At 52.1% G+C, this 27,805-nt stretch overlaps 1 protein-coding gene across 1 annotated transcript; it reads right to left on the reverse strand.

The window, feature by feature from the left end:
- Nucleotides 1-982: 982 nt before the first annotated feature.
- Nucleotides 983-27,582, reverse strand: DHX34 (DExH-box helicase 34). Its single transcript, XM_032485684.1, is given in 18 exon segments — nucleotides 983-3,036; nucleotides 3,681-3,819; nucleotides 3,977-4,063; nucleotides 4,065-4,154; nucleotides 5,002-5,283; nucleotides 7,522-7,628; nucleotides 8,769-8,886; nucleotides 9,242-9,415; nucleotides 9,649-9,891; nucleotides 11,506-11,607; nucleotides 12,304-12,497; nucleotides 13,768-13,942; nucleotides 14,555-14,772; nucleotides 15,162-15,264; nucleotides 17,404-17,658; nucleotides 20,139-20,450; nucleotides 23,327-24,307; nucleotides 27,490-27,582. Coding segments are annotated over 17 exon segments (3,438 nt in total). The 5' UTR covers nucleotides 24,032-24,307; nucleotides 27,490-27,582; the 3' UTR covers nucleotides 983-2,902.
- Between the last annotated feature and the right edge of the window lie 223 nt (nucleotides 27,583-27,805).

Genomic DNA, 27,805 nt, shown 5'->3' on the forward strand with positions numbered 1-27,805 from the left:
ATAAAATTCACTTATTTAAAGTTTATAGTTCAAGGACATTAGTATATTCAGAGTTGGGCATCCATCACCACAATCGATTCTGGAACATTTCCATCACCCCCAAAATAAACCCTCTACCCCTTAGCAGTCACTCCCCATTCCATCTTCAACCCCGAAACCCAAGCAACCACCAATCCACTTTCTCTATGGATTTGTCTGTTCCAGACATTTCTCATAAGTGGAATCATATGAGGTCTTTTGTGTCTGGCTTCTTTCAATCAACATAGTATTTTCAAGGTTCATCTCAGGGATGGCATGCACCAGTGCTTCATTCCTTTTTAGGACTGAATAATATTCCACTGTCTCAGAAGAATTTTGAGCGGAGAAAAGACAGAGTTGGTTTGTGCTTTTGCCCCTCAGGTTGCCACACAAAGCATGGACTAGGGAGGGGGTTATAAGTGGAATTTTGTCCCCCAAAGAGATATCCTCAAGCCCTAACTCCAGGACTTGTGAACATGACCTCATTTGGAAATAGGGTCTTGGCAGATGCTCAAGTTCCGATGTACCTGAGGAAACAGCCAGAAGTTTAGGGAAAAGCATGATGAAAAGGCAGGCCCATCAGAGTGCTGTGTGTAGGATGAAAGGAAGCGTGGTAATGACTGTTGAGGGGGCTAGGCCACTCGGTGGAGGGAGGTCTCTGAGGCCACTAACCAAAGGGTCAGACACACCTGTAATAACTGGGATATGTCTGTGTTCTGATGCTTTGTGGGAAAAGCAAACAGGATCCGCCCCCTCCATGCTGGGGTTCATCAAACTAACCCTATGCCCAAAGTTTCTTGGGTGGGGGATTCTAGAGGATTCTTTTTCCTTCCTTCTCCAGCTTTCCCAAATTTTCTATAATGGAGAAGAAAAATAGGAATCCAAAATCCAGGCAAAATTCCTGCAAAAAGGCATATGCAGAGTTGTTTGCTATTATTAGAAAAGACCCAGAAACAGGCAAAAGGCAGAAGAGGAAATGGTTTTTTAACAATGATTTGAATGGCACACTAAACAACAGGATATTTCACAGGTTCTAGAAAATCTAATTTTACAAGAACTTACAATGAGCTGGAGAAATACTCATGATTAGCCACAGAGAAGTATTAAATGGAGAGGACACAAAATGTCATTCAGGACCCTGAGTGGTTTCAAAATGTGTATAAACACAGGCAGAGAATGGCACGTGGGAGGATGGTCACCAGGATTCTCAGTCTACACGTGGACTGGTGAATGATGGTAGATTTTCATCTTCCTCCTTATCTGCTTCTCTGCCTCTTCTCCATGTCCTCCCACGGTCTTCACTGCTGCTGACCCTGGGTGGGCTTGGCTGACCTCCACCCACCTCCTCGCAGCAGAAATTGGAGGCAGCAACCGCATTTCCCAGACACCCTTGCAGCTGGATTCTGGGTGTAGAACCATTACAGCAATGACAGTCCCTCCAGAGATGTGGATGGCAGAAGTGACCCCAGGGTCACAGCCAGGGCTGAGTGCTTTTGAGACCAGAGGACCCTGCTGGCACGTGGGTTCTGTGCTGTCGTCCTGGGCATCGTACCTGAGGGCCTGCACTAGAGCCCGCTACTCTAGCCTCCCTTGGTTTTGTAAGCACCCAATTCCCCATGTTAAATCCCTTCCTGTTTAAAACACCTGGAGTGGTTTCTAGTTAGGTTCCGATACCCACCTGAGAAAATCATGCATTGCTTTTATACTCGAGGGAAAAAAAAAATATATATATATACATACATATAAATGCTTTCCAAGATTTCTATATCAAAATGAAACCTCTGGGAAAAGCACAGTTTAGCTGTGTTCATTTGTCAGGGAAAAAAAAAAATAGTGGAGCAGAGAGGTCAAGGGGTTTACCCAAGTCCACAAGATGTTAAAATCTGTCAAGTGCATTTCCTATTTTTAATATGGTGAACCAAACTGATTGATTTTCAAACATTAAACCAACTTTGTACACCGAGAATAAATCTCATTTGGCCACGATGGACCGTTCTTGTTATGTATTGCTGAACATGGGCTGCCAAATGTTTAGGATGGACTTTCGTGTCTACGTCTTGTCCAACTCTGGTTCTGGCATTAGGGCAACGCTGGCTCATCAAACCAGCCCAGAGGTGTCCTCTTCCACCTTGTAAATGAGCTGTTGTTGACTGTGTCAGTTTCCTTCCCCGTCTGCTGGAGGTCACCAGTGAACCCACCCAAGCCTGTCCTCTGTTTGTAACTAGCAGTTAAGTTTCCTTAATAGAGACACAGGATTGTCCAGTTAATCTACTTCTTCTTGAGTGAGCTTTGGCAGTTCGTGTCTTTCAAGACATTTTTCCATTTCAACTGAATTATGGAATTTCTTGGCATCAAGTCATTCTCGGCATCCCCTATCCTTATCACATCTGTAGGGGAGGCATGGCCGGGGAGTCCACAGGGGACAGCTGAGAACTGCCCACGGACCTCACAGCAGGAATGGCCCTGGTGACGATGCCAGAAGTGGGTCTGGTAGTGCAGCCTATGGGCCCGAGTGAACCCTGAGCACCCCCCGACCTTGCCCGGTTCTCAAAGTGACACACATAGATGGGCTGATGCAGGGTCTCCCAGATCCTGTACATGGAACCTGAAGTCCCTGCTCAGCCTTAACTTCCCACACCCACACCAGAACACCTCAGCTGGCCTGCTGCAGCAGAAGGAATGACAGTTAGACTGTGGGGAGGACCAAAAAGGGGCAGCTGCTACTTTCTGGCTGGGCAGGAGCAGGCTAAAGGACCCGAGTCTGTACGTAAGACTATTCATGTGTTCACGCTCCCTCCCTGTGAGGCTGGGACCAGACCGCAGTTCTGAGCCACAGCTGGGGGCTTGGGCAGAAGTCCTGGCCCTGGTCAGGGACTGGCTGGGCTCACACATGCTGCCTCCGGTGCCGCAGCACCTCTGTGGGCGTGAATAGAAAGTCCTTCTGGCAGGCCTCGCAGTGGTAGGGCCTTTGCAGGGCAGATGCCTTCTGGAGGGGCTCAGGGGCAGCTTCCTCAGCCCCTAAGGAAGAGGAGAAGGGAGGCTGTGAGGGGGGTGCTCCATGGTGTGCTCACACCACCCTCGACCCAAAATCCTGGGCACTTGTAGGGCTGGAGCCTCTGGATCTGCCTCCTCCAGGAAGCCTTCCTTGATTAATACACTTACAGAGGCAAGTCTTTACTTTGTGTCCCAGGGGCTGAGAGAGGTAGAAAGAAAGACAAAAGAAGAGACACAGAGGCTGAAAGAAACAGAGAGAGCCCTGGGGTGGGACTACGTTGCCCCCCTGCCACCTTCCCAACAAGCCCCAGGGTGTGGCATGTGGCGCAATGCAGCAGGCAGTGCGTCGGGGTCTGCCCCCTGCGGCGTCCCCTGGGTGACAACAGGATGGGCATGGCCAAGGCAGAGACAGCTGTGGGGCAGAGAAAAGACTAAGAGACACACAGAGAAACAGACAGAAACAGAGATGCAGACCAGAGAGGCAGCGACACAGACCAGAGACAGACAGACACAAAGACATGAGAACGAGGTGGCTCCAGCCAGGGCAGAGGGTTGAGGTCGTGCGTCGCCAAGGTGTCAAGTGAATGCCCAGGTGCCGAGGGAACAAACACAGGCTGGACGGACAGCTGGCAGACACAGTGCCCCAGCCCCCACCGCCCTGGCCTCACCTGGAGGACCGTCCCGCGGGGCCTCAGGGCAGGTGTTCTCATGGGCGATGCGCTCCAAAGGTGTCAGAGGCATGTGCAGGCCGCAGTGGGGGCAGGTCCAGAAGGTGCGGAGACAGTCACTGTACAAGTCCGCGTCACTCTGTGACAGCCAGGCTGTGTCAGGGCTTGGCAATCTGCCCTGTCCCCCACCACCAGCCTGGGACCTTCCCAGAAGCCCTCGGGGCTGGCAGACCCCGCTCTGAAACCGCATCCCTGGATGAAGTTGGAATATGGTTGGGGGTGGGGTGGAATCTTACCGTGAGGCAGTTGTAGGTGAGGAAGGCAGTGACTGCGTAGCCCCCTTTGGTAGGGTGGGGGCATGGGGGAGAGCTGCCAAAGACGGCTAGGGAGACTAGGGGTGGCCGTGATGGTCTGGGGTCCCACGTAGAGGTTCTGGACTTCCAGCCCTGTGAGCCGCCGGAGGCTGTAGGAAACCTGAGAAAAGATGCAGGAGATAGAGGAGACAAACTCACACAGACATGATCACAGCACTTGGATCCAGCTGTGCCTAAAGTCCACCCCTGGACTTCTCAGTTATGGGGGCCAACTGCTTAAGCCAATCACAACATGGTTTCAGATACTCACTACCACAGGCTTGTCTAAAACATGCTCTGGTACCCCATCCCCCATCTCACCTGCCTTCCCCAGGTCCCCTTTTCTGTTTCCCTATCACTTGTGGGAACACATTCAGACCTGAAGTATGGCCTTCAAGTCCAGCCACCTTGCCCCTCCTTCCCTGGCACATCAGGTTGTTCCCCTTTCCCTGGCTCACTGGGTTCTTCCACTCCTCTAGGAAGCCATCCTGGATTGCACTGTTCTCTCCCACCCCATCCACATGTAGTAGAATCAGGATCAATTCTCAATCCCCACTTAAGAGGTAGGGGATTAGTTTCAAATCTGCTCTATCCAATTCTTCCTGTCTGTCCCCCACAAATAGACAGGAACCCTACAGCGCCCCACTCACATCCTGCAAGCCCTTAACTGCTAATGAGGGTTAACCTGCACCCCACGCACAGCAGGTGTTAATAAACATCCGGTGAATGAGGGCTGCAGCGGTTCATGGCGTGGCCTCTGGAGCCAGGCTCCTGGGATCAAATCCTGGCTCCAATCCCAGGATCAAAACCCCTGACCAGCTGTGTGACCTAGGGCTTGTCATCAACCTTTCTGGTTTGAAAACCCCCACATTGATAAGCCGGAAACTGGGCCCTCCAGAGCCTTAATCTTTGTGGCGGACAGCCCCCCCACCCCGGCCATGGGGCGCAGGCACCCAGGTGGCAGGTACCTTGGATGCCATGAACTGCAACAGCTCCCTGCTCAGGGCCGCCACCTCCTTGCGGTGGACCGGAGCCTCCTCCTCCTCATCTCCATCCTCCAGCCGCCGCCGGGCCTGGTGGGCCAGCTGCCGGTCCAGGGCACTTTCCCAGTGAGCCCGGAGCCGCAGGGAGGCTGCCAGGAGCCGGACAGAACTCTCACTGTCTGCCACCTGAAGCTCCAGCCAGCCGTCAGCCACCAGGCGGGAGCAGTCACCATTGGTGTCCAGGGACCGGCTGAACAGCAGGAGGGACTGGAAGAGAGACGGGCGGTGGTGTGAGGAGCAGGGAGCCATCTTAGAGAGGCCCCCACCGGCCTGGGCTCCTGCCCGCCGCCCTCATTCACCTCCCCACCCCCTAATCCAGACATCTACTTGTCTCTCCAAGGCATCCGCCCACCCACCCAGCCAGCTCTGCAGCAAATATTGACCACACTCCTACTCTGTGCCAGATACTCTTCCAGGTGCTGGAGATACAAGCGTGAACAAGATAGGCTAAGTCCTCACCCCATGGAGCTGACCTTCTGCTGAGGGTGGGGGCTACACGTGCATGCCCCTGTCAATACTCCTCAGACGGTGGACCTGATGTGGACGTGTCACAATAAATTTTATCCTCAAGATATCCAAACAAATGTTGAGTGCTAGTTAACGGGAAGCAGGCTGAAGTACTTAAGGGTGAAGGACACTGATGTCAGCAACTTTCTTTAAAATGTACCCAGAAATTAAGAAAGAAAACCCACCTATTAAAACAGACTGACGGGCGGAGAGGTGATAACGCAAAGACCAAATGTTCTCTGTGGGACTGGGGACTGGGAGTACGAGAGGTCGCTGCACACTTCTTTCAACTTTTCTCTTTGAAAATTGTCAAGATGTTGGGGAAAATTCTCCAGGACAGGGTTGGGGGAGTGGATGGGGCAGGACTGGCCACAGGTGGATGGTACGTGGGGCTGAGTGATGGAACATGAGAGTTCAATGGGCTATCCTGTCTACTTTGGGGCCTGTTTAAAATTTCTCTATCATAGCGAACTGTACCGGGCTGGGGAGACTGAAATATCAGGCCACATCTCGGCTTGCAAACGCATTTCTCTCCTGAAGTCCTGGCTGACCGCCAGCACTCCTCCCCACAGGCCGCTGTGTTCCAGTCTGGCACCAATACGAGTGCCTGGCCTGGTCCTTTATATTTATTTGTGTTTCTCTTTACTGTCTGCCTCTCCCACTCATACACAAGCCCCACGAACCCTGAGAATTTTGTCCATTTTGATCACAGTTGCATCCCCGGCACCAAGAAGAGTCCTTAGTGCCTGGCACGATGTGGCCACTCAATATACATTTGAATGAATACATAATGGAGCAGCTCAGAGTTAGCTTTCATGGTGTCAGTGGGCCTCACAGTGTCAGCAACATCTCCGGAGGCTCTGGGAGCCCAAAGGGTTTCTCTTCTCCTTCTGCGTTCCCTGGGATGGAAGCGAGGGGGTCAAGGTAACGGGGACACTCATCTGATGGGGGGAGGCTGCCAGCGCAGCCCGTGGCCCTGAGTTCTGGCTCAGCCCCTTGTTCACTGTGTGGCTGAGGCAACTGACACACCCTCCTCTCCATCCCCACCCCAGCCTCGTCTGTCCCCCTATCGGCGAGAACCACGAGAACCATGGCTGGGCCTGGGACCACGGGGTGGCCTGCAGACACATAAACAAGTATATCTGCAAACTCAGCGCGTCCTCAGCCTCCACTGGGTGCACCCGCCATCCTCTCCTGTCCTACGACTGCAGTCACCCTCCTTGCTGGCCTCCTGGCCTCAGCTCCATGTCAGACCCTGTCCCAGCTCTGCTCAGAACCCTGTGGTGATGGGTGGGGAGGGGGAATCCAGTCTCACCCACCTCCCTGACCTCTTCTCCAGCTGCTCTCCCCTTCACTGACTCTGCTCCAGCTGTTCCCTGCACACACCAGGCATATGGTGCCTCAGGGCCTTTGCACTTGTTTTCCACTCTGCCCAGGATGCTCTTTCCCCAGAGATCCCTATGGCTCCCTCCCTCCCATGGGTCTTTGCCTGGCTGCACCTTCTCAAAGAGGCCCACCCAGATCTACTAATTTCATACTAGAACCTGCCCCTCCCCTCCCCCTCAAACCCCCTACTCCCTTATCCTATTCTCTTTATTCTTCCACCAACTCTTATCACCTGCTACCATATCATTTAGTGCTGTACTGTGTTTATTGCTACTGTCCATCTTCCCCTGCCAGATGTGAGCCCCAGAGAGCAGGGGGAGAACAGGAACCACCAGGGACCAGGTCTTGTCTCGTGTGCCTTCCACAATTTGGTGCACAGCAGGCGCTCAGCAGGTGACGAATGAATACAAAAAACAGAAGACAACAGCCGACCTGATGCTGTGCCAGCCTGTGGGGAAGGCGGCCCCTTCATACCTACCCTGTGCCTCCTGCCCTGGGGACACAGTCACAGAACGGGGAGCTGGGAGGCAGGGAGGCCGGGCAAAGACCCACCTGGAGAGCAGGGATGCGGACACAGTTCACCAGGTACGGTTTGTTGGTCTCCAGAAGGGAGACAAAGGTGAGGAGCTGGTGCTTGCTGCTCATCTTGTCCTTGTCATCTGAAAGGGTCAAGAGGTCAGCTCAGCATCCCACCTCCAATCCCCCACCCGACCCCGTCGTCCCCAACGGGCTGCCGGTTCCTCTAGGATAATCACACATCCACACAACGAACACACTCGTGTGTAACGATAAAATGTCTGGGGCTTATTTTTTAAATACTTTGCCAGGCTGAATGCAACTATGGCTGTTCAGTGATATTAAGAAGTATTGTCAATTTTGTTGGGAACATAATAGCATTACAGTGATGCAAAAAACAGTCCTTATGAATATGATTATCATTATTATTATCAAATGGTATGATGTCTGGGACCTGCCTTAACATGCTCCAGGAAAAAGGGAAAAAAAGCAATGGGACAGAAGCAAAGCGGTTGGTAGATGCCGCTGAGTGAGGGTGCGGAGGCTTTGTCACGCTTTCTACTTTGAAGATGTTGGAATTTTCAAAATTCAAAAAGGAGAAAAACAATATAAGAAGAAGAAAGTAAAACGACTAGGAATTCATAGCAGTTAAAGATTAGACAAGAAAATTTCAAATTCTATCTTTGGTGTTTAAAATTACAAACCTCATCCTCTGGGGGTTACTATTTACCATCTTAATACAGTACATTACTTTCTTTACAACCAAGGGACAAAGCACACAAGCAGCCCTGCAGGTGGCCGGGGGGACACTCCCACCCCAGCGCACCTCAGGAGGGGCGCCCAGGATGGGACTGGTCTCATCCAGGCAGCACTGGAGGCCTAGATCCCACTAGATGAAAGGAATCCAACTGACTAAATGCTGGGGCTGGGGGAGCCCCCCCCAGGACGACCAAACCCTGAAGTTCACAGGGCTCCCGGGACATGCCTCCTGGCAGGCACTGCTCTACCAGCTAAAACCGCAGGCCTCGGGAACAGCCATGGGGCTCGAGGCCCAGCACCACCAGGAGGAGCATGAGGCTGAGTATGGGGTGAACTTGCTAAGGCCACCCAGTGAGGTCTGGCTCCTGGGACCCGCAGGTACCACATCAGCAGCCCCAGCGAAGGAGGGGTGTGGGGAGGAGCAAGGGGGTGACCCCAGATGGCGAGGTGCACCCCAAGGTCACGGTCCCTGCCCCTCGCATCCCAGTGGAGGGCTTCTCCCTACCCGCCTGGGCTCACGGTACCTCGGCTTCCTTCGCCACCCCTGACCTCCGGCTCCTGGGTGTGCAACACCTCAGGGTTGTTGGCGAAGACGCAGGTGGGGTGCAGCACGGTGCCCTGCTTGGCCTGGGTGTGGAAGATCTGGAGAAGTCAAAGGTGGGGCCGGGTGACGGAGGCCCTCGGACCTGCTCTTCCCACTGCCAGGTTCCTACTTCCATGTCTCCCCTCAGAAGTTCCCTCCTCCAGGAAGCCCTCCCTGATCCTCTCCCAGGCTGGTCAGGTCCCCCTCTCTGTTCTCTCAGCCCCCAGGTCCCCATCTCAGCCCCAACCGCTCTGGGTCATCTGTCTGGGAACAGGCCTGTTCCTTCCACTGGACTGGAGTCCCATGAAGGCAGGGCCAGGGCTGTTTCGGTCACTACTGTGTCCAGCACAGAGCAGGCGCTGGGAAGGGGTGACGGACAACACTAAGGGGATGGGGAGAGGGAAGGAGGCCCACCTGGTCCGAGTCCTTGCGGCCGCTGTTGAAGGGGTCCGGGACGGCGAGTTGTGGGTAGAGGCCTTGGCCCAGCACTAGCTTGAGCAGGGCCATCTGGTCCCGGGTCAGGGCCTGGGCTGAGCTGGCAGCTGCCTGCAGCTGCTCTAGGTTGTGTCTCAGCTTAAACTTCACATCCTGGTGGCAACACGGGGGAAGGTGGGTTCCTGAGGGGCCCTCCCCGCTACCCCAGGGGCCTGGACTAGGGTACGTGAATCCAAAGGGTTCTGCAGACTCCTGTCCGTAGAAAACTGTCTCCTGAGGTCAGGGCAGAACCATATCCCCACAGACCCCAGGACAGCCCATGTCCCACCTCTATCAAACTCCATCCCCGTTGGCTCCAGGCACCAGACAGCCCCACAGCGCCCCACCTGGATGTCCACGTTGTCGCCGGCCCCCTGGGAGGTTGTGCGATCTGGGTCCTCCTCACTGGAGTAGCCATCCTGCTCCTCCTGGAGCCGCAGCACCTTGCGCCTGCGCCCTGCGCCCTCCTCGTGCTGGCGTTTGAGCTGGTAGAGCGCCTGGCGCTCCCGGCGCTGCTGCAGCCGACTGTAGCTGTCCCCTGGCTTCGGGTCCTGGGCCCCAGCCAGCAGCCCGTGGTCCTCCAACAGCTCCTGGGGGCAGGTGGGGCGCAAGTGAGGGACCCAGGGCCAGTCAAGTGGGCTCCAGATGGAGATGCATGTTCCAGTCTGGGGCCTGTAGCAGGCTGGCGAGTGATCTCACCCCTACAACAGCACTTCTCCTCAAACAGAAATTGGGGGCCCTCCCAGGACCTCCCTGCTGGGGCTGTTGGGGCTGTTGGGGCTGAACAGGACTGTACAAGAGCACGCCTTTGCATAGTGCTGGGCACATGACTGTTCCGTGAAAGGCTATCTTTGTCCCCGGTCAATGGAATGCCTGGGCTGGGGACAGGAGGGAGGAGAGGAGGCCAGGCGATCATCACCCAGGGTCCTTCCTGAGGAACTCTCCACACAGCCGGCTCCGGGCTCCAGTTATGCTCTGACCTGCCCTTCCAGGCCTGCACCAGCCCTGAGGGTTTTCTACACTCCTGGTTCTGACTGCGGTGCTTTGGCTGGCGGCAGCAGCAGCTGGGATCATTTGGGAAATTGTCAGAAACGCCAAGACCTGGGCCCCATCCCAGAAGGACTGAGTCCGTGTCGGGGGGGTGGGCGGGGAATCTGGGTACAACAAGACTCTCCTGGGGATTCTGATGCACCTTAGAGACCTCCTGCCCACGCCTTTGTAAACAGCCTCCCAGAGACCCTACTGGGTTAGTTTCTCAGTGTCTGGGGCCCAACAATGGTTGAGCCGCTGCCCTTTAGAAAGTCAAAGACATTGAGGGATGCCAAGAATGGTTGGGACATCAGTGGTCACCAATGTGGGGATCCCTGTTATTGCATGGGAGGTCTTGGTGGCGACCGCCCACTCTGGGCCTCGATCTGCCCTCCTGCAGCCACAGGGAACAGTTACACCAGGGATTCTTTTATTTTATTTTCATTCCATGGCATGCTACACGGCCGCGGAAAAGTACACAGCAGCAGATCGTTTTGTGCTCAGATGGAAAAACGCCCGTGGAATATTAATGACAGGAACAAGCTATAGAACCACATAATAATAACAATGAAAACTGCAAACACTTGTATGAGACCACCTGTGTGTTAGGCCCTGTTCTGAATGCTCTATGTGTATTAACTCATTTAACCCTCACGAGATCGCCCAGAGGCAGGGGCAATTTTTAGTTTCCCCGTTTTTTAGAGGGAGAGGCTGAGGCCCCAAGAGGCACAGGAACTTGCCCGGGGTTGAACTGCCAGCAAATGGCAGAGCTCAGATCTCAGGCTCCAGATCTGGTGCCCCCAACCATCATTCTGTGCTGCGTCCCAGCACTCAGCCTCTGCAGCCAGTTCAGCACTCCGGCTCCAGAGGGCGAGGCTCTTCATGAGAATGAGTCATGTGACTGCCTGTCCTGTCCACCCCTCTAGGAAGCCCTCCTGGATTTCCACCCTGTTGCCCTCCCCACCCCCCACCATCCCCAATACCTGGTTGTGTGATGGTGGGGGAGGCGGGTGTAGGTTGGGACTCCAATGATTGTCGGAGGAGGAGAAAGACCATGTTCTGGAATGTATTCACACATATTCTCACTCCGCCTCCCCCTGACCCCCGTCCGCAGGTTTGCTCCTGGCCCTATGTGCCAGGGCAGGCTGGCTCCTACCCCTCAGCCTGGGCCTCACCTTGAACTGGCGCCGCAGGTTGGCCATCTCGTACAGCCGATGCTCCTCTATGCCCCGGCGGCGGCACCACTTGCGTGAGTTTCTGTTCCGTTCAGATTTCACCTGGGTGGGGGTCCGGACACCAGTGTCAGGGCCTGGCCAGCTGGGAGAAGGGGCAGGGGTGCTGACCCACCGCCCAGGCGAGCCCAGTGTGAGCCACTGGGAGGAGGTGAGGCAGGTGGGAGACCCGCCAGCGTTCCCTCAGTGACACCTGCTTTCCTCCTCCTTTCAGGTCTCAGCCCCACTGCCCCCTCCTACAGGAAGCCCTCCCAGACCACACTGGGGCAGACACCCCCTGCTGGGATCTTCCAGTCCCTTAGACTCCCCATCACACCCCATGCTGGGTGGTCACTGTCCAGGGACGGGTCTGTCTCCCTGCACTGGACTGTGAGCCCCAGGAGAGCAGGGGCAGGTAGTTTTAGTCACCACCAGGTCCCCAGCACTGCCCGGGACCAAACCAGGCAGGGTCAAGGAACACATATTCCATATACAGACACTACCCTAAGGTGTCTGCACTTTCTCCAGATGGTACTGGTTTTAGTGCTTTAGAAACCCAGGCTCCCCCTCAAGCCGGGGCCTCTGCCTGTGCTGGTCGCATCAGTGGTGGAGATGGGGTCCTCCCCAGGCAGGCCGGGTCTGTGGAGGGCTCAGTGGTCCTCCCTGGGGTGGGCAGAGGGGCACAAGGAGGAGCCATAGCCTCAGGGAGGTCTGACCTCTGCAGAACGACAGCCCAACAGGGCACCCTGCCACCAACCTCACCTGCACCCAAGCGTTGAAGACGTTGAAGAGCGTAAAGGGGTCACCCTGGTCACTCTCCAGGGGCCGCCGCGTGGCCGCACACTCTGGGTTGCTCTGGGCGCTGCGGGTGAAGGGCGACTGGACGCTGAGGGCAGCCGCGATGGTGAGCACGGGCTCCGCCAGGTGGAACAGGGAGCCCAGGATCAGCATCTTCCCTGTGGGCGGACACACGCTGAGCCCTCAGGGCCTCGGGGCGCCCCCGGACCCGCCCTCCACCTTGCCCACCAAGGGACAGAATCAAACCCAGAATCACACCCCAACATGATGAAAGACAGTTTCCACCTGCACGTCACGCATCTGACCCATCCTCACTGTTCCCCTTGCCGACCTTTCCAGAAAGTTTCTGTCACACTTATCATAAGATAAAGCTGGGCAGTAGAACAAAGCTGTCCCAGAACCCCCTTGGCTCTGTCATCTCGGGCAAGTCCCTCCACCTCTCTGTGCCTCCATCTCCCCATCTGTGAAATGGACTAACAGCAGCACTACCTGCTGGGGGTGGGAACTCTCACTGGTGAAGCCCTCAGAGTTCCACTCAGCACAAAGCATGACCGGTGACTGAGCCAGCTGGGCCCAGAGCTGCCCAGCACTGCACCACTGTGTCTCCTGCCCCGCAGGGTCTGGGGGCCGACGGCGCCAGCCTGGCTGGGGCGTGCCTACCAACTACCTGCTGCACGACCCTGGGTAAGCGAGTGACAGCCTTCCTCTGAGCCTCAGTTTCCTCATCTGCACAACAGGGGTGCCCGGAGGCCCTCCTCTCATCAGGTAAAGATTAAATAAGGGCCATAAAGTCTCCCACTGACACACAGCAAATGACCACAGAACATTCTCTTTCCTCTCAGATCTCCTTGCACTAGCCCCCTTCTCTCTAAAACAAACAAAAATAACCACCTTCACAGCCCTGGGCGGCCCTCAAGGTTGGTGGTACCCAGCCTCCTGCCCGTCCTGGAGCTCCAGCGGGCGGCAGTGATGGGGACTGTAATGATACTGACATAGGCAGGAGGTTCCCTTGAGCATCACGCTTGGGAAATGGTGCCCCGGGTGGTAGAACCCAGCTGGGGATATTCTGTGGGCCGTGGATTGCTGGTAGATACAGAATGTCTTATGTCAGGGGAATCAGGCAAGATGAATACGCCTCGGTCAGCAAGATCCTCGGAAGGGGCAGGGAATGACTCAGGAAAGAGCAAGAGGAAGAGGCAGGCAGTTTTGACATCCTTACAACCGCAAGAGATGGGTACCAGGGTGGGGCTGGGAACAGACTGTGCAGAGAGAGGTGTCTGTTTTGTTTACTGCCATATCCCTGCTGCTTGAACAGTGCCTGGCACAGAGGACGTGTGAATGAATGGACAGGGCCTTGAGAAGGAACAGGCTTGCCTCTGGGTCACTCACAATGGTGTCCCACACTCACTCCCAGCGGGGGCTCCTCACCAATCACGACGTCCACAGGCAGCTGGGCCAGCAGGGACCCGATGGGGGTGAGGGCCTCTGAGCTGTCCAGGGCCCCCTGGTCCTGGAGATAGAGGATGGCCGTTTCCAAGCTGGATGGTGGTGGGGGCTCGATGAAGGGGAAGGTTCGGGGGTCCCCTACATTCATGCTCTTCATCTGGAATGAGAACCAAACCCCTTGGCCTGAGCCCCAACCAGGGTGAGTAGAAGGGAAGCGCATCACTTGTGGACCTGGCCCTCAAACCCTCCCGAACCCATCTCCCACGCTCCTTCCCCCTCGCTGGCTGATGCCGATGAGGAAGAGGCCCTGGGGAGATGACAGAGATGCAAAACAGAAAAGGCCTCGGTCCCCTAATAAAGGAAGCTGCCCGCCAACCTGAGGACTAACATTCTGCTGTGTTGGCAGAACACAGCCGTTGTGAGTGGGTCTATTTGTCACAGCTGCCTAATCTAAGCAAAACTAACTACTGAGACATGAGCCGTGACACAGAACGTATTGAGAAACCCTGGTCTTAAAAGCCACTTCTTGATGGGTTTCCTGTCACAGCTGAAAGCACCGAGTCATGAGGTTCTGCCTATGACCCCGTGCATCCAGGACAACAGTTCTCCCCTCAACACGTGATCGGATGTTTGGAAGGGATGGGTTCCCCCCAGTGGCCAGGCAGCCCTGAGCTGTTGACCCTGAAACCCTGGGATTTGTCCTGTCTCAGTGCCTCCCAGGTTCCTCCCTGGCACTCAGGATCCAGTCCCCTCCTGGCCCCTGTCTCACCTGCAGCACCAATGCATCCAGGGCGACCCTCCGAATCTCCGGGACAGGGTATGGGGCAAAGGCATCGTAGTCCGATTCGGCATACAGGCGGAAGCAGACGCCAGGGCCCGTGCGGCCTGCACGGCCCTTCCGCTGCTCCGCACTGGCCTGACTGATCCAGAACTCCTGCAGCCGCTGCAGTTTGGCCTGTGGGTCGTAGCTCATCTCCTTCACCTTCCCTGGGTGGGCAGGGAACGTGTGTGCAGGAGCCACGTGGGCCCTCCACACGCCTGGCCCTTGACCCGGCCATTCATTCAGACACCCTCACTTATTCCTTTATTCCAGTAACACTAACCAATAGGTCATTCTGGGCCCCACAGTGCCACTTTGTTAATGTACTCTTCAGTTTCCTCACTGACACATCTTTTATTTATTTATTCAAGCCTTTACCCATTCAGAGGTTCAGTCATTCAACAAATACTATTAAGCACCTACCAGGTATCAGGCAAACAGCCCTAAACACTACCTACTCCCTGCTTCAGTGTGGAGTTCCCTCCGGACATGTGCACATCTCCAGACTTCACACTTCTCTCTAGGTCCCCAGGGTGGCTGAGGGGGCAGCCCTTACCAGAATCTACTACAAAGCGGATCCCATCAATGGTGACTGAGGTCTCAGCAATGTTGGTGGAGAGGATGCATTTCCGGACTCCAGGGGGGGCCACATCAAATACCTGGGAGAAAGTGAAGAGGCAGCACTGGGGGCTAATTCAGCCCTTACTGACCCGTGTGTCCCGCGGCCTCCTGAATACCTCCTGGAGCACCTCACACCCATATGTATAAAACAGCTTCAGCTTCCTTCCACTGAACCCTTTCCTCCTCAGGTCCCCATCTCACAGATGGCGCAAAATCTACCGGGTCACCAGGGATGGAAACTGGGGCTGCCCTAGGTCTTCCCTCCCTCCTCATACATCTAGCCACACCTGATCATCTTGAACATTTCATGATTTCATTCCCTCCTCCCCAAACCCACAGCCTCTGCCCTGGTCCAGGCCCCTGCTTTCCACCTGGATCCTGCCCAGCTTCCTCCCTGTTCTCTGGCCTTCTGGCCTCTGGTCTCATCCCCTCCCATCCATCCTTCATATGCAGCAGAGGAATCTGCTGAAACACAACTGGCACCGCCCCCACCTTTCTCAGAACGCTTCTATGACCCCCCAGAGCACTCAGGACAAATACGAGCACCACATTGGGTCTTCAAGTCCCCTGGTGGTCTAACTCCGCCCAACTCTCCAGTCCCATCTCTCCTGACTTCCCCTTCACAATCTGGATGCAGACAATTCAAGTGTAGTTCCCCAGCTGCCCTGACTTTTTCTCACCCCAGGCCCTTTGCACACACCCTCCTCATGGACCCAAGAGCATAGTGGTTAAGAGTGGTGGGCAGCAACTACAGCCTGTGGGCCAAACCCACCCTGCCACCTATTTTTGTAAACCAAGGTTGTTTTTTTTTAATTAAAAAAAATTTTTTAATGGAGGCACTGGGGACTGAACCCAGGATCTCATGCATGCTATCCCCACCCCTCTAAATCAAGTTGTGATGAAACACAGCCTCATATGGTCAGTCTAGAGCTGCTTTCTAGCTGTAATAGTAGAGCAGCTATACACAAACCATACGGCCCACAATACCTAAAAACATGCACTCTTTATGGCAAGTCTGCCAACCTCTGGTTAAAAGCATGGGCTCTCGTACCAAATTACCAAATTAGTTTGGCTCTGCCAATTATATGACTTTGCACAAATGCTTATGCCTCAGTTTCTGCATCTGTTGAATGGGGACAACAATGGACCTGGCAGATAGGGCAGCTATGAGGATGAGAGACAAGGCGGGTACAGATCTCAGAACTCTGGTCAGCATGCAAGTGTTCCACATACTTTGGCTGGGATACGCTTAGTGCCAAGGGAGGCACTAAGGAGGTGCTCAAAGTTTCTTTCTTCAATCACTAAACGACCAAGTGTGACCTGAAGGGATTCTTCCCAAGGGCACTGTGGGAGTCAGGCCCTAGGATGGCCTGGGGGAGTCTCGCCTCCTGGGATTCACACACTCCCAGTACCCTCCCCCTGAACAGGGCAGACCGCGTTAACCAAGGGATACTGCAGAAATGATGGTTCGTGATTTCCAAAGCTAGGTCATAAACAATGTTGTGGCTTCTGCTCTGGTCTCTTGGGAAGAGCCAGCCACCCTATTGTGAGGACACTCAGAAAGCCCCCTAGAGAATCTTTCAGCCCCAGCCAAGCCTTCAGATGACAGCAGCCCCATATGTCATCTGACTGCAACCTCATGAGAGACTCTGAGCCAAAACCACCCAGCTAAGCCCCTCCCAGATTCCTGATCCACAGAAACTGTGTGAGATACTGAACGGAACAGTCAACATGCTGCTAGGTTCTGGAGTAATTCATTACATGCCAATAAGTAACTAAGACAGTGACACGAAGGCCTCTCTCCCAGCTCCCTTTCACTCCAGCCTTACCATCTACCACTCCAGGTCTCACCATCTTTCCCCACACCCAACTCACAGATTCCCACCTCCAGGCCTTTGCTCCAGGTGCTCCCCCAACTAGACTGCCCTCCTCCCTCTTCTCCTACTCAGAGTCCTCCTTGTCCTCCAAGGCTCAGCTCCAATGCCTCTGGCCTCATCAGGAAGCTCACCCTGACACATACTCCCCCACCCAAAGATGGGAGCAGCCCCTCTGCCACCCACAGCCCTGAGGGGTGGTGTCACCTCGGCCCTGCACTAGCCACTCCCAACCCCTCTTCCCCCTCTGCCCTGCACGGCTAGACCCCCGCCCGCCCCACTCCACCTGGCCAAGTGTGATACCTTGTCCTGGTCGGCCACGGAGAGGGCGCTGTGCAGCGGTAGCACCACCCAGCGCTGAGTGTGGCTGGCGTAGGTCTGGGCGGCCTCGAGCACAATGCTGATCTCTGCCATGCCGCTGAGGAAGACCAGGAGGTCGCCCCGCTCCTCAGCAGGGTACTTATTGTCAATGGCCTCCAGCACCCTGAGGAAGGGCCGCGGGTCCAGCTTCTCCGACTTGGACGTTGTCGGCTCGACCTCTTGTGGCTGGTACACGACCTGGGAGGAGACAGCCCCAGCCAGGGGCACACCGTGTCATCCCAGCTCAGAGCCATGTGGCTGGGAGGCCACAGGCTGACGGAGAAGACACAGATCAGTCAGGCAGCAGACGGCACACTCACATAGGATAACTGGACGAGGATATAGTAACAGGACGAAGTGTCGAGGTAATTGGAGGGTTTCTGGGGTGCTGGTAACGTTTGATGTTTTTTTAAATCTGGGTGCTGGTCTCTAACAGGCATTTAATTTGTGAAAATCAATTGAACTGTTCCCTGGGGACACATGCACCCTTTTGTGTTGGGAGTGTAACTCCAACAATGACCTACAGAATTGTAAGGGGCGGAGCCAGTATTAAAACCCTAGAAATCACTTCTCTGAAAGCATCCTCACTTTTTTTTTCATGGCTACTTAGAAGACAGATTGATGGGCACTGAGACTGCGAAACCATAAGGGACAGTGCATTTCCTGGTGTTAGGAACTTCAGCACTGTTATCAATCATTGGCCCCAAGGTACAAGAGGAAGGAGGGATTATCAAAACCATAAAGGAGGCAGCTGTGTGGAGGGACATCTTGAAAGGAGCTGTGACTTCAGGTAAGGGTCACAGCCCACTAGAGACCTGGAGGGAAGGGGCTTTACTCTCCTTCCCCCACTGGCCAGCCGGAGCCAGAGGGGCAGGGCTTCATTAGTGCCATCCATACAGACGGGCCTCCCCAGGGAAGACAGGAAGTTGGGCAAGGGCAAAGGAGATCTGGAGAAGGACAAACAGAATCTACCCAGCGCAGGGCCATGTCTGTCTGTGAGTCGGACTGAAATCCTGGCTCTGTCACTCCTGAGCTGTCCCATGAACCAGGGACTTCACACCCCTGAGCTTCATTTTTACCTTTATGGGTGAAAGAAGGAAGGGAAGTAATTCCCCGCCCAGAACCACCAAGGCTGTGGTGAGGGACTCACGCAAGCTCTTGCTGTTCACTGTGCAGCGTGCAGTACACACTTGATAAATGTCAGCTGTGATCATCAATGTCATGGCTGATAAAACCCACACGCAGGCCATAGCAAATAGGTCGAGAAATGCGGGGAAAGTTCAGGGCAGAAGTTGCTGGGGAAACTGAAGAGCTAAAAAGGATCTCTGCCTAGCTTGGACAAAGCAAACTGTAAGAGGACCCAAAAACATTATTTTTCATGAGTACCAAAAAACTCCCTCTTTTTCATCTAAAAGGTCTGTTTCTTGATTTCAGCTTCTTAAGCAATAGCTGCGTCTCAGGTGGGCAGGCAGGTTTATGAAACACGGTGGAGACGAGCCTACCCCTAGGACTGCTATGAGCATGGGGTGAGATCATGTGTGTTGAGAGGTATGGGAGACCCACAGCGGTCCCCAGTAAGTCTGTTTTCTTCCTGAGCACCCATCACGTAGAGAGAGAAAGAGACAGAGAGAGAGTTGATATTTGCCAGCCTCCCTTGCAGCTACGTGGGGCTTAGTGATGCAAGGTCATGTCCAGCCTAAAGCCAAGCCGCTTTCCCTGGCCTCTGGCTCCTTCCCTCTTCAACCTCTGACCACACAAATCAGGACAACTCCCCCAGGACAGTGGTTCTTATCAGAGGTGGCTCTGTACCCCCATGGGACATCTGGCAACATCTAGAGACATTTTTGTTTCTCACAGCTAAGGGAGGAGAAAGCTACTGGCATCTAGTGGGCAGAGGCCACGGAGGCTGCTAAACACCCTGTAATGCACAGGGCAGCCCCCACAACCAAGAATTATCCAGCCCCAAATGTCAACAGTGCTGAGTCTGAGAAACCCTGCCCGACGAGGTGGTAGAGCAATGAGGAAGGAGGAGCCTGGGTCCCTGAATGACCATGTGCAACAGAGCTGCCCATCAGCCTGGACCAGCAGGACTGGAATACAAGAAAAATTAATTTCTATATTTTTTGAGCCTTTAAATTTTGGGGTCTCATCTAACAGGCACTTGTCACTCTACCCAGCACATGGTAAATACTCACAAAATGGTAGCTTTAATTGGGAGTTCAGGATTTGCAGATACTAACTACTATATGCAAAATAGATAAACAACAAGGTCCTACTGTAGAGCACAGGAGACTGTAATCAATACCTTGTAATAGTCTACAATAAAAAAGAATATGAAAAGGGAATATATATATATATATATATATATAACTAAATACATATTATATATATATATAACTAAATATAAATATATTTATATATATATATATATAACTAAATCACTATGCTGTATACCAGAAATTGACACAACATTCTAAACTGACTATACTTTGATTTCTTTTTAAATTAATTAAAAAAAGAAAATAGCAGCTTTGAAAAACAGAGAGGCAAGGGGAGAACATCCTTAATTAAAGAGATGGAGGAGAAAAAGAAGAGATGGGAAACAGAGCAGCAGAGAAGGGATATGTCCAGGTTGGCCAGAGACCAGGTGGGCAGTCTGGGGGTGAGGGGGCACTGACCGTGATGGGGAAGAGCCTCCCCGGCACCTGGACCACAGGGGCGCTGCCGAAGTAGCTGGAGAAGAGCGAGATGTTGATGGTGGCCGACATGAGGATGACCTTGAGGTCGGGCCGGGTGGGCAGCAGGCGCCGCAGGACACCCAGGAGGAAGTCGTTGTGGAGGTGTCGCTCGTGGACTTCATCCACAATCAGGACCTGGTACTGGGGCAGGCTGGGCTCCCACTGGATTTGCCTCAGGAGCAGCCCCACGGTCAGGAACACGATCTTGGTGGCCGCCGACCGTGTGCTCTCAAAACGAATCTGATAGCCGACCTGGGGTTGGGGGTGGGGGGTGGTCAGGAGAGCACCCTGGGCCTGGGCCACCACCCCTCACCCACCCCAGATTGAAAATCTGAGCAAATGTCCCACATCAAACTCTGGAGTCCAACGGGCTTAGGTTCAAATGCCACCTCTGCCACTTAGTGCCGTTGACTTGGGGCAAGCAATTCTATGCCTCAGATATGTATTTTTCCCTCTTAGATGCTGTGAGAATTACATGTGCTAATGCAGAGGAAGTGCTTGGCACAGAGCCTGGCGTATGATACTACTTAATTAGAATAGTTATGATTAATCTTTCTTTACATCTTTACTGTGTTCCAGGAACTGCTTTGACTGCTTTATGTATATTAACTCATTTCATCCTCACAGTCACCACACGGTGTAAGCACTATTATTATGCCCACCTCACAGATGGGAAAACTGAGGTCACTCAGCCAAGGTAACCCGCTAAAAAGTCCAAGTGAGAAGAAATGTACCTTAACCCCTACCTCACATCATATACACACATACTGATTTCAGATGAATTACAGTTCTAAATGGAAAAGTTGTTAGGAAAAAACAGAACATCTTCATGACCTTAAAGTAGGCAAAAATTATTTAAACAGCACCCAGAGTGCCAACCATACAAGGAAAATGACAGACTGTATTATATTTAAATGGGGCACCATCATCAAAAGACTCCATTCAGAAAATGAACTCACAGAGTAGAAGACAAGATCTGCAATACACAAATTCTACAAAGGACTCATATTCAGTTTCTGTAAAGACTTGTAAGTCAAGAACAAAGACAAAAAATTACAAAAGACAAATGGGAAAAAGACTTGAACAGACACTTCACAAAAGAGGATCTCCAAATAACCAAAAAATACATGAAAATGTGTTAAACATTCTTAGTCATCAGGGAAACACAAAATGACACCCACAATGCAAATTAAAATGTGATACCACTACACACCCACTGGATAACCTAAAATGAAAAAGATTAACCATAACAAGAATTGGTATGACCCAGCAATCCCACTTAGACATATACCCAACAAAAATATATACCAAAAGGCTGCGAATGTAATTTGATGCGGCCACCATGGAAAACAGTATGGAGATTCCTTAAAAAACTAAAAGTTACCATATAATCCAGCAATCCTACTCCTGGGCATATATCAGGAGAAAACTCTAATTTGAAAAGACACAAGCACCCCAATGTTCACAGCAGCACTATTTACAATAGACAAGACATGGAAGCAACTTAAATGTCCATCAACAGATGACTGGATAAAGAAGATGTGCCATATATACACATATATATAGGAATACTACTCAGCCGTAAAAAAGAATGAAATAATGCCATTTGCAGCAACATGGATGGACCTAGAGATTGTCATACTAAGTGAAGTCAGTCAGACAAAGACAAATATCATATAATATTACTTGCATGTGGAATCTGAAAAAATGACACAAATGAACTTACTTACAAGACAGAAACAGACTCACAGACATAGAAAACAAAGTTACAGTTACCAGAGGGGAAAGGAGGTGGGAAGGATAAATTAGGAGTTTGGGATTAGCAGAAACACATTACTATATATAAAATAGATAAACAACAATGTCCTACTGTATAGCACAGGGAACTACATTCAATAGCTTGTAATAACCTATAATGAAAAATATATATACACATATATATACGTATAACTGAATCACTATGCTGTACACCAGAAACTAACATAGCATTGTAAATCAACTATACTTCAATTTTAAAAAATGCAAAAAAACAAAAAAGATGCAATTATATGAGCATGAAATAAGAAAAAATTTAAAAAAATAAAACTAAAAATAGAAAAAAAAAAAAAAAAGACACCAAAAGGCATGCTATAGAATGTTGGCAGCAGTACCATTCACAAGAGCCTAAAACTGGAAATCTCCCAAATTCCCACCAACAGTAGAAGGGACAAATACTTGTGGCGCTTTCACAGCGGAATACCACAGAGCAGCATGAACAGTGCACACACACATGCTTACACCACAGAGTCGTCTCACAAAATTAATACTGAGTAACAGTAACAGAGGCCATGCTTGGCAACAGTGAATGTACTTTTTGATTCCATTTAGAAAAAGTAAGAACGAGAGGCAAAAGTCATCTGTGATCGTCTCTCATGAACGCAGGTGTGATAATCAATCCGGCACTCAAACGATAGCTTACCACAAAGAATTGTGATGCCTCCTGGGGCCTCAGGGCAGTACCCGGAAGTGGAAACAAGGTTTCTGGGGTGCTAGTAAGTTTGATTTTTTTTTAATCTGGGTGCAAGTTACATAAGCAGTCAACTTATGAAATTTCTCAGAGCTCTATATTTATGTGCCCTCTTTTGTGTTGAGTGTTATAACTTCAATTTACGTATTTTTAAAATTTTTTTTTCGGGGGGGGTAATTAGATTTATTTGTTTATATTTAGAGGAGGTGCTGGGGATTGAACCCAGGACACGGTGTATGCTAAGCACGCGCTCTACCACTTGAGCTATACCCTCCCCACTGAGTTTTGTAACTTCAACAGCAACACTTAAGTGGTGGAGCCAGGATTAGAACCCTAGAAGTCATTAGTAAGAAGGATTCCCATTCCTTTTTTGTGACTGCTGGGGAAAAAAGATTGATAAACATCTAGGCATTTCCAATTTCTTAACTCTTAAAGTGCTACCCTGGGTAATGTTAGTGCTTTTGTCATTTGGACCATATCCAGGCCAATCTATAGATAAATTTCTAGAAGAATCATCACTGGTTCAAAGGGTTAAGTGTTTCTGTAACTTTATCGATACCGTCAGCAACTTATTCCACAAGATCACAAGGGAAAAACCAGAAGCCTGTTAGGTCCCACTCACCTGCGAGCCATATTGACTGAGGCTCTCAAAGCCAACGCGCTTGGCCAGCGAGATGCAGGCAATTCGCCGGGGCTGGGTGCATGCCACGTGACTGAAGCCAGCAGCCAGCAGGTACTGGGGCACCTGAGTGGACTTGCCACAGCCCGTGTCACCTGCCACCACCACCACCTGGTGTTCCTTCAGCGTCTGCAGGATGCGGTTCCCATACTGGGCGATGGGGAGCGCTGCACGCTCACGCTGCAGTTTGGCCAGCCGCCCAAAAGCCTGCTTCTGGCCAAAGTCAAGGTAGTGCAACAGGGCTCGGCGGAACTCGGACACTCTCTCCGGGGGCAGGCACCTGCCCAGCTCCCGAGGGCCCCGAGTGTCAGGGCCAAGGACAGAGAGGTTGATGCGGTAGCGCGGGTCGTAAGTGCGAGGTAGGTCCGCCAGGGCAGTGATTCTGTGCTTGGGATGGCCAGCATCTTTTTCCTCCTTCCGGGTGGTCTTGAGATTCTGGAATCTCTGCAAGCGTTCAAAGAAGCTCCAGAATTTCTGGCATTCCTCAGAACCCTGGCGGATATAACCCTCATCATGGAAGAAGGCATCCTCGAAGAGGCGACGTGTCTCTGGACAATTCCAGTTCCATTTCTCCGGGGCCATCTCCTGACTGGGAGCCCGGTGTTGGTCCCGGTGACCCCTGCCCTCCCTTGTTCTGGGAGGGGACATGCTGTGGCTAATCCCGGCACAGTCACAAAAGTGGTGTCAGTTCTGATCACCTGGACCAAAAATTCTCTGCCATGGCTGTCTGCCTGCAGTGAGAGGCCAGGGCCTACAATAACAAAGCACTTCCTCTTCAGAGAGCTAACTTCCTTTTCATTGGTGATCCAGGATCACCACAGGCGATGACAAAGTGGCCTAGGTCAAGCTGGTGACACACAGGGCACCTCACGACTCCTGGGGTGATCTCTGGGATGGGCACAAGTTCATCCTGGGCCCTGAAGGCTTGCGGGAGGGAACATAAGACACGTTCATTTTCAGAAACATTTACTGAGAGCCTGCTGTTCTGTAAGCACCACACTGAGCCCCCACAGGTGGTCTTGGTCCCATGTCAGAGCAGACTCTGACAACCCAGTGATGGAGGCTGTGATAAAGGAAGCCAGGGGGCCTGTGGGAGCCTTCCCTGACCATGCTTGGGAGTCAGGGAAGGATCTCTGGAGGAGGGGATGTTTGACCTGGAGGAGAGTCAAAAGCAGAACCTGGTCATGAGGCAACAACAGGAGAGAGGTGCGGTACAAGGGAAAGAGTAAGGCAAGGGATCCTAATCTGGGGTCTACTGAGCTTCAGGACCCCTGGGAACCCTTTCAAATTAAGTGCAGTTTTTCAAGTGTTGCATTACACGTTTTGTTTTTGCCTGCCTGGCACTTTCTTTTTTTGTCTGATAACACTTTCTTTCCCAGAGCAGCCCTTCTTGGATTCCACATGGTTCCCACTGCCATTAAGCCAGAGAACCCCTATTGGTTGGGCAAGTGACAACAGCCTGGCCAATCACAGTGTCCTACTTCCCCTTTAACCAGTGATTGATCTGAGAAGAGGACACATGACCCGAGGAGGGCCAATCAGGGCCTTTCTCTGGAATCTACTCTGGTTTAGTAGGAGAGAAAAGCTCTCATTTTATCTAGTGACTAAGCAAGGATGATAGAAACCCAGAGTGTTTGCAGTAGCTCTTGAAGCAAATAGTCTTTCCTAGATACCTTACAGGGAAGCCTGCATGTGGGTACAGTGAGGCACACACAAGGATGGTCACTGAGCGACTACAAGGAGAGAAGTGGAAGAGAGAAGGGGGGGAGAAGATTGACAACATCACTTAGTGATTGAGGCTTAGTTCCCTCCAACCCTCCACTTCACAGCTACACAAGAAAGTGTCTTTTTGCTTAAGATTTGGCTTCTGATTCTTAGCTGCATTTATGTTCTAACTCATAAAGAACATCCCTTCATCTGTGCAATTTTCTGGAGGGAAGCCCACCACTTAGATTTTTAAAGAAGTTTATGGCCTTAAAAGTGTTCTGAGTCTTCCGTGGTTAAGACTTTGGAGTCAGGCAGATATGGGTTTGAATCTCAGCCTTAGCATTTACTACATGCGTGGCCATTGGCAAATAAACTCCCTTGAGCCTTCCTTCATCTATAAAATGGGGACAATTCCATCCCAAAACACTGCAGTGTTTATCACCTAGCCTGACACAGAGAAGCTAAATAGTAACTACTATTCAAGTCCAGTGCTTTCTCTCCTCAGTGACTAACATAGGGAGAACAGTGAGAGGAACCACAGGCACAGAACCTGGAAAAAGTAAGCTCAAAAGGCCACAATTCACCTTCATATTGGTATTAGTGATGCTTTCACCTACTCTGCCTTCAGGCTCTCAGGGCCATCATGCAAGTGAGTTCAGAGATTCTTGTTCTCTGTAGTCTCAGAGGGACCTGGGCCAACTCTGGGAGTAATCAGAGTCAGGTAAAGGTTTCAACTGAAGAATGTGTGAACTGGCGGAGCGGCTTCCCACGGAAGCAGTAGCCTGTGGGGAGTGCACACCACTTTCTGGGCTGGGGGTTGTCACAGCAGCTTCAGAGGGAATTCCTGTTCTAGGAGGGAAGGAAAAGGAAGAGGTCTTGAAAGGCTGCTGTGATCCTGAGCCAGTGATTCTCAGAAAAGGACAGGGACAATGAAATGGAGGAGTGCAGTCCTCTCAGGCTGCTAACTGCCTAAGCGGGCACGTGTGGCCAGAATGACAGCATCATCGTGGCTCTCAGAGTCTCTCTTCCTAGGTCACCCTTTAGATTTTCTGGATCTACTCGTTTCTCTGTACCTGTGTCTCTGACCATCTCTTGCTCTCTTGGCCTCTTGGCCTATATTTCCTAGGCTTCTGGCTTTTAGAGGTTTTCCCTATTTCTCTCCTCTCTGGCCCTCCATCTGCAGTTCTCAGGTTCTTGTCTTTTTTGGTCCATCTTGCTCACCACCCTCATCTCTCTTGACTTTCCTTGCCTGGCCCCATCTCTTTCCATTTATCTGATTCTCTTCCACTCTGAGTCTATTTTCCAGTCTGATTTTCTCTGCAACTGTCTTTCTTCCTTTGACTCCACTCCTCTTCCATTCTCCATTTGACTTCATTTTCTGTTTGAACCCTTTTTTGACTCTCCGTTTCTGTCTCCATCCCTGTCTCTTCCTCCAGCATGACTCTCTTTGTCTCTCTCCATTTCTCCATCTAAAACTTTGTCTCCCAATTGTCTGAAGCTTCAACAATAGCTAACATTTACTTAGGGCTTGCTCATATATCTATCAGGTACTATTCTAAGTCACTCATATACATTTATATGCATACATATACATCATACACACACACAGATGGTTTCCTCACAACTCTAAGAAGGTGCTACTATCATTATCTGAGCCACAGAGTTTAAGTAGTAAGTAGCAGATGAGAAATTAAAATCTAGGGATTCTGGCTTCATTTAGCCCTGTCTTCATTTCTCCATTGTCTGGCTTTAACCCTCCATTTTTAAATTTGACACTGTCTTCTCAGTTCTATTTGCTTTCTCTCCTTTTCTCCATTTGCACTGCCTCGCCATCTCTCCATCCTCAGGATTACTCTCTTCATCTGTCTGGCTTTATCTCCCATTTCCTATCCATCTCGCTCCGTTCTGATCTCTTGAGTCTCCTTCCGTCAGCTGCTCTTCCCTTCTTCTCTCAACCCCTTTCATGTCAGCTGTTGTCAATTTCCCCCTACCTCACCATCTCCACCTTTCCCTATCCGTCGGTGTCTCCCTCCGATTCTGCCTCTCGTTCTTCTTCCAGTTTACTCTTCGGACTATTTCTGATCCCCAGTTTCCACTCTACGTTTCCCTCCATCTCCCAAGTTCACGGTGCGACCACATTTATCTCGTAGTCCCTATGAACCCATCAGCCTCTTGCCTTCGATCTCTCTAGTTTTCAGCTTCCCTCTCTCAACTTTTCCGTCTCTCGGTCCCTCAGCTTCTTGAAGCTTCTTTCTATTTCTTTCAGCCTCTCCGACCCCCAGGTTCTCTCAGGAACGCTCAGGTTCCATCTCTGTCCGCTTCTCCGGGCCCCTCGGCCTCCTCCAACACATTCCCTCATCCCGGGATTTCCCTCTACCCCTCGTTCTCTCCCAATCTACCCCCGACCCGGTACAACTCCGGCCGCCGCCGCCGCCACCGCCACCGTTACAGCCGCCACCGCCGCCACCAGGGCCTCGCGCAGCCGTCCCGCCTCCCTCACCTCACTAAACGCCGCCAAAGCTTCCACTTCCGGTCCCCAGCGCCCCTCACGCACCCGAAGCCGGTTCTGCGCCTGCGCACGCCATCCTCACGGCCCGGCCCCTGCCCCGCCCCGCCGCAGACAGAGGACCAGTGGGCAGCTGCGAGCGCCCAAGACTCACTCTGCGCTTGCGTACAGCACTCTCAGGCCTCTTCTCGCTTCGAGCGGAGCCTCGG

This window comes from Camelus ferus, chromosome 9, assembly GCF_009834535.1.
Source record: "Camelus ferus isolate YT-003-E chromosome 9, BCGSAC_Cfer_1.0, whole genome shotgun sequence".
NCBI classification, from domain to species: domain Eukaryota; kingdom Metazoa; phylum Chordata; class Mammalia; order Artiodactyla; family Camelidae; genus Camelus; species Camelus ferus.